At 55.7% G+C, this 11,366-nt stretch overlaps 4 protein-coding genes across 4 annotated transcripts in view; 3 read left to right on the top strand and 1 right to left on the bottom strand.

The window, feature by feature from the left end:
- The window catches only part of PTSG_07810 (polymerase II polypeptide E), a gene marked incomplete at both ends in the record, with an annotated part of 4,781 nt that extends 4,311 nt beyond the window's left edge, over positions 1-470 (top strand). The window contains one exon of the mRNA XM_004991556.1: positions 264-470. Within this exon, the coding sequence (XP_004991613.1) occupies positions 264-470 (207 nt within the window). The remainder of the gene's footprint in view (positions 1-263) is intronic.
- Positions 471-1,054: 584 nt separating this feature from the next.
- PTSG_07809 (uncharacterized protein) lies at positions 1,055-1,891 on the bottom strand (the record flags this gene model as incomplete). Its single annotated transcript, XM_004991555.1, has 2 exons — positions 1,055-1,376; positions 1,635-1,891. The coding sequence occupies 2 exons, from the start codon at positions 1,889-1,891 to the stop codon at positions 1,055-1,057; spliced, it is 579 nt and encodes a 192-aa protein (XP_004991612.1).
- A 1,750-nt stretch (positions 1,892-3,641) lies between these two features.
- PTSG_07808 (TKL protein kinase) lies at positions 3,642-8,497 on the top strand (the record flags this gene model as incomplete). The annotated part of the gene is made up of 5 exons (XM_004991554.1): positions 3,642-3,953; positions 3,997-4,194; positions 4,257-7,522; positions 7,774-8,168; positions 8,394-8,497. 5 exons carry the CDS (start codon positions 3,642-3,644, stop codon positions 8,495-8,497), a joined length of 4,275 nt encoding a protein of 1,424 aa, XP_004991611.1.
- Positions 8,498-9,199: 702 nt separating this feature from the next.
- Positions 9,200-11,361, top strand: PTSG_07807 (uncharacterized protein; the record flags this gene model as incomplete). The annotated part of the gene is made up of 6 exons (XM_004991553.1): positions 9,200-9,336; positions 9,484-9,592; positions 9,856-9,930; positions 10,133-10,302; positions 10,561-10,653; positions 10,977-11,361. The coding sequence occupies 6 exons, from the start codon at positions 9,200-9,202 to the stop codon at positions 11,137-11,139; spliced, it is 747 nt and encodes a 248-aa protein (XP_004991610.1). The 3' UTR covers positions 11,140-11,361.
- Positions 11,362-11,366: the final 5 nt, after the last annotated feature.

Genomic DNA, 11,366 nt, shown 5'->3' with positions numbered 1-11,366 from the left:
GTGTGTGTGTGTGTGTGTGTGTGTGTACTTTAATGATGCGACGACGAAAATGCAAATCATTTCGTTTGAACCCCCGTCCCCTGTATTTGGCTCGTCAACTCTGTGCTTGGGCTCCCTCTTACTCTTCTCCCGCTCTCACTTCTTCACTTCTTCACTTCTTCACTTCTTCACTTCTTCACGGGCTCTCACCACCACCACCACCACCACCACCACCACCACCACCACCACCATCACCACCACTGTGCTCTCGACACCCTGTGCAGCTTGTGCCACAACACGTGGTGTTGAGCAAAGAGGAGAAGCAGGCGTTGCTGCAGCGATACAAACTGCAGGAGCAGCAGCTGCCGCGCATGAAGGTGTCTGACCCCGTCGCCCGCTACCTCGGCCTCAAGCGCGGGCAGGTCTGCAAGGTCATTCGCAACAACAGCCCAACAGCAGGCAGATATGTCTCCTACCGCATCGTCTTCTGAGCCGATGTGTGTGTGTGTGTGTTGTACGTTTGTGGTTCATGTGTTTGATTTTTGCGTATGTGATTGAATGTGTGTGCATGTGTGCGTGCGTGTATGTGTGTGACGTGTGCATGTGTGTGTGTGTGTGTGTTTGATTTTGTGTTTGTGTTTCATTCGTGTGTGTGCGCGCGCGCTTGATTTGCATGTCTGTCTGCCCGTTCGTCTTCATCCCTTCGTGTGCCTGTTGTTTGTCTGTCTGACCGGGCTCGTGCCTGTCGAGAACACTAAAGGAAACCATTTGCACGCGCCCTCCCTCTTCCTGTGCACGATACTGATGTGAGAAAAGAGTTTCAACCCTGATATGTGTATGCGTGTGTGGCGTCACGTCAAAGCCATGCATGTTCTCACGCCTGTCAGGCTGCGTGTATGTATTATATCACCAACACCACCCACCACTGAACGAAAAAACGCCTTCCCATATGTCAGGCACGCGAGCAAACTCCCATCCACATACAAGGCACGCACGAAGCGCCCACGCATTTGTGCACGTATTCACATCATAGAGCTACCGTTCCCACCGTTCCCACCGTGTACATGCACTGGTCCTAAACGGGCGGGCACCCTTGGTGCTCTGGGTCAGCAAACGATTGCAGAAATGCACCGTGCAAGAGCGTGGTGTTGAGGGCATGGGATGGGTCGTACACCTCGTGCGCACTCGTCTTGCCCATCAAAGTCGAGAAGAAGCACTCGATCCAGCAGGGGCTCGTCACGTTGCGTGGTTGTTTGCAGGCTCCAAAGCAGTCTGGGTGCACCGACTGCACTGCAGCCTGAATAATCGCATCCGTGCAGTTCTTACGCACGCGCTTGCGCACATCCACCACACGCCAGTAGCAACTGTCACCGGTGTTGGTGTTGCTGCTGTTGTTGCTGTTGTTGTTGTTGTTGTTGTTGTCGTTGTTGTTGTTGTTGTTGTTGTTGTTGCTGTTGCTGCTGTTGCTGCTGTTGTTGTTGTTGCTGTTGCTGTTGCTGTTGCTGCTGTTGCTGCTGCTGTTGTTGTTGGTGTTGTTGTTGTTGCTGTTGCTGCTGTTGTTGTTGTTGGTGTTCACGGTTCGTTGTCTGTGATCAAGGCTATTGCTCGTACCACCGTCACCGTCACGGTGTGAACGTGGCTGTGCATATGCTGACGCCAATTGCAACGGCGCCGCTGCCGCTGCCGCTGGCGTGTGCGGACACTTTCCCTCCTCGAGGAACGAGTACCACGCGCCTCCCAAGTACTGTGCCAGGTTGTACCGCCACCACAGGTAGTTTGGGGCGTCTGGGGCCGGCAGCGGCTGCACATGCGACGCCGCGACGTCCTCATATCCGACCGTCGGACCACACATCGCCAGCGGCGGTGGCAGCACGCACTTGCACTCGTACTTGCCTGCATGTGTTTGAGTCATCACGCGCGTGTGTTTGGGTGCGGATGAGTGAGAGTGGGAGAGAGTGTGAGAGAGTGTGAGAGTGAGTGAGTGTGTGTGTGTGTGTATGTATGTGTGTGTGTGTGTGTGTTGGCTGTGAAGTGTACGAGTCGCGGCAACGACACAGTGCGAGAAACGAGGGTGTGTGTGTGTGTGTGTGTGTGTGTGTGTGTGTGTGTGTGTGTGTGTGTGTGTGTGTGTGTGTGTGTGTGTGTCGTCTTCACTTATGGCCGGTCTCTTTTTTGAACATTCCACTACCCTTCAGGCTCATTAGTCTACGCGAGATCGCGTGAGGGACTCTCAGGGTAGTGTCAACGGGGCATCCCGTCGAAGCTCATGGCCGACCGTACGAGGGGTAGATTCCATGCGAAATACCAACAGTCAGCTTAGGCGCGTAGACATGCTCAACCGGCTAGAAAGAATGATGTCAGGACCGTGCGTGCGGTGCATTCTTACCCATAAACCGAAGTACTGTAGGGGTTAGCGAGATGGTGAATCTCTGCGTAGTTGCAGCCGCATCATGGGGACCCTCGATTCTCGTTGTTCGTTTTCATGACGCTGTCTGTCGTCTATCATCGAGGTGTCTGCAGGGACCTTTTTCCTTTCTGTATGCTAAGAGCCAAACGAACCTCCGAACGTAGTCCAACCGCACTGTAAGATTACAACCAATGATCTGCTAAGCCGCATCTTCGTTTAACCTTCAATACAAGTTAAGTCTTATCGTGCGCCTGTCAGGTGCAGGCAGGAATCCAGCACTGGGCCATATAGAGTCTGTGGGATGGCGCACAGAGCAAGAGAGAGGGGGAGAGAAAGAGAGAGACAGAGACAGAGAGAGACAGAGACAGAGAGGCAGAGAGAGAGAGACAGAGACAGAGAGACAGAGAGACAGAGAGACAGAGAGAGAAACACACACACACACCAGCACACACACCAGAGCACACACACACACACACGAGCACACACACATACATACAACACACGCGCGCGCACACACATATACACACCTCGTTGACGTGGTAGACGGTGATGTTGATGGCATAGCGAGGGTCGATGCCAGCCGCAACCACAATAACAACAGCAGCAGGTGGCAGGATGACAAGCAACAGCAACACCAACACCAAAGCCATCGTCAACGTGGTCATCTTCATCATTGCACCGACTCTTGTCCTCCTTCAATCGCTTTGTATGTCGTGTGTCGCTTTCGCCACGGCTGACTCAGCAATGTTTTCCGATGTGTCGCGTTGTCACGACTTAACCTAGTCGATTTTGGAGGATTTGCCACGATCTTTGGTCATGCGCTCGCATGCGTGCGTGCATGCAAGCACGAGGAACCGGGGCAACCACGCGTTTTTGTCGTTTTGCCCGGAAAGCGGTCTGTTTTGGCCATGCGGGTTTGGTGCGTTGTTCCCCTCTCACCAAAACAGCATTCCTCGCTCTTCCGCCGTCTTCCTTTCTTCTTTTGTGCGAGTAGTTGTCTCGTGCGCTTTCGCTTTGCTTGTTTGGTCCTTTTCTCTCTCCGCCACACTCAAAACAATCAGCAGCAGTTAGCTGTTGCTTCTTTGCTTGTTGCTTTGTTCCTTGTTTTCTCCCACGACATCGCTACCGACATCATCACCACCAACCATCACAAGCCTCCCCTTACTCCTGCTCGAACGCTCTTTCGCTCATTCTCGGCCTTCCCCTCCTGTTTCTCACACTCTCAAACCTGTGCTTGGTTTCGCTCGCCATCATAATGGCTGGCACTGCACTCGCACAAGCTCGTCCACGCCAGCGTGTCCTGGGCTGCGCGGTCGTTTCGCTTCTTCTTGCCGTGACTGCGGTCCTGGTAGCACCTGGGTTGTCGCAGACGACCACAACCACCCAGGCACTGTGTCGCCCCCTGGTGTCCTGCCCTGATGATGCCTCAGGGCCATGCCTTCCTGTCGGGTGTCCGGAGCACCAATCGCTGTGTGAAGAAGCTCAGCATGCACTGCAACAGCTTGCCTCGTCGTCTCCGCAGGACACGGCTTGGAAGGACGCCACCGCCCGCCCCTTCCTTACCATCGTGCGTCACTTTTGTGCTGATGCCCTGTTTCAGCCGCTCCCAGAGCATCATCACACGGACAACACACGCCCATGCTTCGGCGCCCAACCACGGCAAGCCACCACCACACCTCAGCCACAACCAACAACAGCAACAACAACAACAACAACAACAACAACAACAACAACAACAACAACAACAACAACAACAACAACAACAACAACAACAACAACAACAACAACAACGGCATGGCCATACAGCAGTAGCAAGAAGAGCGTGCCTGTGCTGGAGCGCGCAGCCCGCAGCCTCTCATCACCTTTTCAGCGGCAGCAACGCCAACGACAGCAGCAACAGCAAGACCAGCAAGACCAACAAGACCAGCAAGACCAGCAAGAACAGCAAGACCAGCAAGACCAACGCCAGCCACCACAGCCAACGGGAACCGCAAGTGATACAATCACCTGCACGCTGGGGAACGTTCAGCGAGGCGAGTGCGCAGTGGGCAGAGACGACCCGTTCCACCTCTTTCTGTATCTCGACGAGGATACCTGCGAGTTTGCCGACGACCTGCCCAACCAGGAACAACTCACAACGACAACCACAACAACACCACCAGCCAATACCACAGCAGGGGGGCCATCAGCACCACGGGCGACAACTACTGCAGGAACAACCACAACCGTAACGCGCACTCGCACAGAAAACGACACAACACCAAGTCCTCACCCTGAGCCCATGCATGACGCACGCGCTGCTGCTCGGGCCATTGCAGAGTTTGCTGTTGAACTGACGCTTGTGGGCCCTCGCGACTTCAGAGACCTCGAATGTGTGTTGGTGCGCAACCCGCATCTGTGGCAACACATTAAAGTCATCCACATCCAACAGTACAGGAGTGCCTCACTCGACTTTCACGTGTTTGCAGACTTACCAGACCTGCGTGAGCTGAACATGCAGCAAAACGACATTGTCTTTCTGTCCAACAGGCAACGGTTGCGTTTGCCGCTCACCACCATCAACCTCAACAACAACCTCGTGACTGCAGTGGACGATGCTTTCCATGACTTTACGCGCCTCCAACGCCTCTTCCTCCGCCACAACCAGATCACCTCGCTTCAAGGGCTGCACTTCCTCAACAACATCACCACCCTCAACCTGGCGAACAACGGCATCGCCACTGTGGAGCACTCGGACTTTGAGCCGCTCGCGCACCTGCGAGACTTGCATCTCGACGGCAACGTCATCACCACAATCGACGATCACGCCTTCTCCAACCTGCCAGACCTGCGTGTGCTCAACATCGCCAACAACCCCATCCAAGAGCTCCCGCGCACCATGCTCAGCTCGCAGTCCAGGCTGACCACCCTCGACGCCTCCTCCCTGCGACTGTCTTCCCTCCCACCAAACCTCTTCTCCTCCACCACCATGTTGGAAACCCTCTTCCTGCAAAGCGGGCGCATCAGCGTCATCGACGAAGCGGTCTTCGACGGCCTCGTCAACCTGCTGCACCTGGACTTGGCCAACAACATGCTCACCGAGCTGGTGCCCGAAGTCTTCCACAAGCTCGAGCGCCTCGACACGCTCTTCTTGCAGGCGAACCAACTCACGTCGCTTGCCACCGGCGTCTTTTCCGGCCTCGGCAACCTCACCAGGCTCAACCTGGCCCAGAACCACATCAGCAAGCTGCCCACCAAGTTCCTTCGTGACGCGAGCAGGCTGGAGGAGCTCAGCATCGGCGACAACAACTTCCGCTCCCTGTCCACGGAGCCGTTTGAGTTCCTGGCCAGCCTGAAGCACCTGCTGTGCGCGCGCAGCGGCATCACCGCCATCGACGTCTCCAAGCTGCGCAACCTGCAACTGCTCTACCTCGACGAGAACCCGATTCAGCAGATTGAGGGCCTGGAGCAGCTGTCCAACTTGCACACCCTCAGCATGAACTGGCACCGGCTGGCCGATGTCCGCTTGGACGTCCTACGCAACAACCACAACCTCACCACGCTGCAGGTGGCGGCGCAGATCGACCCGGGCGCAGATCACGTGCACAGCACCCTCGTCTACGACAGCAACATCCTCGCCTCCCTGCAGCACAGCATGCGCAACCTGAAGCACCTGGACGTACGCGCCATGGTGGTGCCGGACCTCCTCCCGTTCCAGGGCATTCGTTTGCGGAGCTTTGGCATTGGCTGGCCAGGCCTGCACGACAAGAACCCGCTGCTGTCAGATCTGCGCGACATGCTCGACGATGAGGTGGAGGAGCTCGCCATCACGCACACGGGGCTTTCGTCAATCGCGCTGCCTCGCAGCAAGCTGTACGAGAGTGTGCAGCTCCAGAGCAACGTGGCCCTTACCACGTTTGAAGTCGACCGTGATGTGAGGCACCTCAATGTGTCCGGCTGCTCGCAGTTGGACACCATCCACGCAGCCGAAATTGACGTGCTCGACATCAGCGGCACGCGCGTGCCTGTCAAAACCATGATCTGCACCATCTGGGGCACGCGCGCCCTCTTCGCCCGCAACATGCGCAACATGACGACTGCACCGAAAGTGCACTTCCTGGAGATGATTGAGCGGTGCTTGAGCGTGGCGCTTGTGGTGGACATGAGCGACAACCCCTGGCTGAACAACCTCGACGTCATGCGCGCCGCAACCGACGAGCTGACCGGTGTCTCCCAGCAGTCCCTCACCACGCTAAGTGGCGTGACCCTGCCGAACCGCGACCACATTCCCATCCTGTCTCTTGGCGACACGCCCGTCGAGTGCAGGCTGCAGCTGCACAGCCTGCGCGCCCGCAAAGGCGAGGCGACGTCGCTGACGTCCGAGGTTGGCTACACCCACGAATGCCGCTGCGCCAGCGGGTACCGGCGACGCGGCGAGCGCTGTCACAAGAAGCGCGCGCCAACGCTGGAGATTACGCTGGGCGTGCTGTTTGCCGTCATGCCCTTGTGCATCTACGTCACGCGCCTTGGCTATCGCCGCCGCATGCGCAGATTCCGCAAGCAGCGCGACCTGGACCAGGCGTTGCTGGTGGAGAAGGATGCCGAGGTACTGGCACTCAAGTCCGGGTGGGAGATTGACTACGACCAGCTGAGTTTCCTCGACCCCATTGCCAGCGGCGCCTTTGGTGATGTGTGGAAGGCCGAGTGGGACGCCTTGCTTGTTGCTGTGAAGGTGCTCAACCACAGCGTGGCGCTGTTTGACGCCAGCACGCAGGTGGAGTTTGAGAAGGAGGTTTCCTTCCTGCAGCGCACACGCCACCCACACGTGGTGCGCTTCTTCGGGGCGGGTTCAACCCCAGATGAGTCGCCGTTCATGGTGCTGGAGTTTGTGCCCTTGGGCTCGCTCAAGGACCTGCTCAAGCGTGATCTGCACGAGGTGTTGGCAGACAATGCCATGCGGCACCACAGCGTCGGGTCTTCCTTCAGCAGTGGAAACATGGACGTGGACGAGGAGCAAGGCCTGATTGTTGTGAACAAGCGTGATTCCATGATGGCCGGCGAAATTCACTTCACCTCCGTGTGGGAGCTGAAGCAGCGCCTGGCTTGCGACGTCGCATGTGGCATGGCCTTTATCCACAGCCTCGACCAGTTCCACAGGTGCATGCGCGCATGTGTGTCTGTGTGTGCACGTGTGTGTGTGTGGGGGGGGGGGGGGTGAGGGTTGGATGAGGGGTGGAGCACTGCCAGACGGTTGCTTCTTGTTGCCTTGTGCGCTGTTGCAAGTCTTGACATCGTTCCCAGCTTCATGTTCACACATACATACACACACATGCGCGCATGCATACACACACACATACACGCGCACACCCACAAACACACCCACACACATACATGCACATCACGCGCAGGGATCTGAAGAGCGGAAACGTGCTTGTGTCAAGCAAGCTGCGCGCAAAGATTTCGGATTTCGGGTCCGTGCGCCAGAAGCTGTCTGCTGAGATGCCCAGAACTGAGGAGGGACCCGAGGAATTGCCGTATTCGCAGCAGCTGGGCGGGCAGACCCTCAAACTCAGCCTAACGGTTGGCGTCGGCACGCCCTTGTACATGGCGCCGGAGGTTCTCGCTGGTGGGGATTACGACAGCAAGGCCGACGTGTTCAGCTTTGGCGTGCTGCTGTGGGAGATTGCCATGCAACGCACACCAGACATCATCAAGCAAGAGTATCCCAAGTTCCGCGGACCAATGCTGCTGACATTGGAAGCATTGCTCACCTCCGGCAAGCGCCTTCGTTTTGACGATCCAGGTGTGTGCATATACGTGTGCGTGCATGTATGTATGTATGTAGCATCCACTCTTGTTTGTCATCTACTCAAATGCACGCCCTCAACACACACACACACACACACACACACACACACACACACACACACACACACACACACACACACACACACACACACACGCACACATGTTTCTCACCCACGTGCCCCCCCCCACACACATGTTCTCGGCATGTGCTGCTGAGCAGAAGGCGCCATTCCGCAGTGGTACCAGGACTTGGCGCTGGAGTGCATGGACGGGGAAGCAAGCGAAAGGCCACCTTTTGACACGTTGCGCGACAAGCTTGCCTGATGCACTTGGTTAGTGCATGCATGTGTAGATGTGTGGATGTGTGGTTGCCCATGTGTGTGCGTGTTTCATGGTGTCACAGCCGAACTTCCCTGTTGAAGTGCTGCAGTTGGAGAGGAGTGCTCCAGTGCTTAGAGTGCTTCGTTTCTGGGTCAGCACTACGTTTGCGTGCTTAGAACTTTGGATACAGTACCTCTTCAATGCGCCAAGGCGCGCCTGTTCTTCTGTTCTCTTCTTGCCATGTTGCCTTGTCCTCTTGTCGCCCGCCTGCTTGCTTTGTTCTTTTGTTGACCTCTTGTCTTTTCTCTCTTGCCGTTGCGTGTTAACATCGAGTGTTATCATGTTGTCTTCTGTGGGGGGTTTTAGTTGGGTGTTCTGCCCTGTCGAAGGGTTGGCAGGAGTATCAGCGTTCTCGTGTGTCGTTCGGTCGTTTCATCGTTTTCGTTTGTGTTGCTCTGCTTGGGCGAACGAAGTACAAGCTTGCAAAGTGAAACGAAGGCAGTCTACTAGCAGACTGGCAAGGGCAGTCAACTGCCAAGAGAAAGGGAGACGAGGGCTGTCCCACGTGAACAAGGTGCTGTGTCTCGCCTTATGAGGTGTGCGTGAGGAGGGCTTGAAGATGAAGAGGAGCGGTGTAGGTGGAGTGAAGTGAGTGAGCCTATGAGCATGACCGAACAGTTGGAAGGACCACCCCAAATGCTTTCGATGACTCATCATCAACCAAGCAACCAACAACCGCAAACGATGTCGTCGCAACCACCCACGATCCAGACGGCGCAGGTGATGGCGCTGGAAGCCAAGGACCTCCGGGCCAAAGGCCGCGTCCAGGAAGCAGCGGCCAAGTACGCACATGTGTGTGTGTGCGTGTGTACATGTGTGTGTGTTTGCGCGTGCGCTCGTGTGTGTATGTGTGTGTGTGTATGTGTGTGTGCGTGTGTTGGTTGACATGATGGCTGTGTTGTCTTCCCTCCTCCCCCTCTATCATCCAGGCTTGAGTGCACCATCAAGGTGCTGCTGGACGCCGCCAAGGCCATGACATCCGAAGAGAGCAGACAAAGGCTCCTTGTGAGCGTGAAGCGCTACCTCGATGCCCTTGAGGTGTGCGTGCGTGCGTGTGTGTTTGTGTGTGTGTGTGTGTGTGTGTGTGTGTGTGTGTGTGTGTGTGTGTGTGTGTGTGTGTGTGTGTGTGTGTGTGTGTGTGTGTGTGTGTGTGTGTGTGTGTGTGTGTGTGTGTGGGCGTGTTTGTGCGTGGGCGTGCGCACTGGCTTGTGGCGACGGTTAGCATCAGCACACACACACACATGACACCCACAACGTCACCGATCGCCATTGTTCACACGACCACACACTTGCACCCGCAGGATCTCAAGCAGTTGGCCAAGCTGGCATCAAAGCGGCTGGAGATTGCACAGGGGACCACAGGCCACTCCTACGAGGTGTGTGTGTGTGTGTGTGTGTGTGTGTGTGTGTGTGTGTGTGTGTGTGTGTGTGTGTGTGTGTGTGTGTGTGTGGTACACCTTGTTTTGTTCTGCGTCTGCCCTTTCACTTGTCGTTTGAGCGACCATCATCAGCGTCTGCATTCATTCTGAATCCGTCTGCGGTTTCCACTTGCCCTCGTCATTGCCAACGCAAATGCAGTCCATCTTTGGTCCTGTCATGCAACGGGCGACAGAAGTGACATTGGACGAGCCTTATCTGTGCAAACCATACCAGCTGCACAACCTCACACGCTTCTGCGAGTTGTGTGCTCGTAATGAAGTGAAGGTGATTCGAGTCCACACCACCAACCCGCGCGGCGACGACATTTCGTGAGTACCACGTGAGTGCGTATGTGTGCGTGTGTGTGTGTGTTGTGTGTGTGTGCGTGTGTGTGTGGTGTGTGTGTGTGTGTGTGTTGTGTTGTGCTGCATGCACACACGCGTGTACTTGTGTGCCCGGCACATGCCACGAACATTCCCGTTCATCTTCACCCTCCTCCTCCACCTCACACATCCAACCCTTTCGTATGTGACAACTTGTCACCTCCACCACCACCACCAACAACAACAACGCATCCAACATCACAGCTTGCGCGACGCCTCAGTCCACACACTCAAAGCGTCATTGCGCGAGCACGGAATGACGCTTCATGTCAACATTCGCGGGGATCTTCACGACCGGTATTTGCGCGTGTATGCACGAGTGTTTATGTGTGCACGAGTGTTTATGTGTGTGTGTGTGTGTGTGTGTGTGTGTGTGTGTGTGTGTGTGTGTGTGTGTGTGGTTGGGTGTATATAAACCAACAACTACGTGCATGTGTGTATGGAAACCAACAACCATGTGCGTGTGCGTGCGTGCGTGCGTGCGTGCGTGCATACGATATGTGTGCACCGACTTGTATGCACTTTCGCCAGTTTGCGCACCTACTCATCTCAACTTTTACCATGCGCCCTTCTGTCTTTGCTCACTGTGCACCCTCGCGTGTCCACGATGCCGCGTTCAGGCAAGCAAAGTTCAATAACGGGTTCGTGGTCCGGCTTGGGCGTGGCCTGCACATCTACCAGCGGTCGCCACACTACACGCTCGGCAGCTTTGACGACAAGTTCAGAACGTGCCTTGCCACCAACATCACATACGATTTCGACGCGTCACTGCAACCATCGTAGCTCAACACCAGTATGTGTTGCGTCTGTTACTCAATCTCGCGTCTGTCTGTACTCATTGATCGCCCTGGCTGGGCGCCTGCTTGTTATTTGCTTGTGACGCACCACAACCCCTTGATAATGGATGCTTGCTTGTTTGCTTGGGTCAATTTGTGCAAGGATGAACGTTGTATCGTGATGGGATTGCGGTGAAATGAATCAATGCAGAGAGAAGTTGTAAACAAACAAAA

The sequence above is a fragment of the Salpingoeca rosetta genome (genome assembly GCF_000188695.1).
Source record: "Salpingoeca rosetta unplaced genomic scaffold supercont1.19, whole genome shotgun sequence".
NCBI classification, from domain to species: domain Eukaryota; class Choanoflagellata; order Craspedida; family Salpingoecidae; genus Salpingoeca; species Salpingoeca rosetta.
Note: the sequence above shows the minus strand (reverse complement) of the source record. Positions and strands in the feature narration are given on the sequence as shown.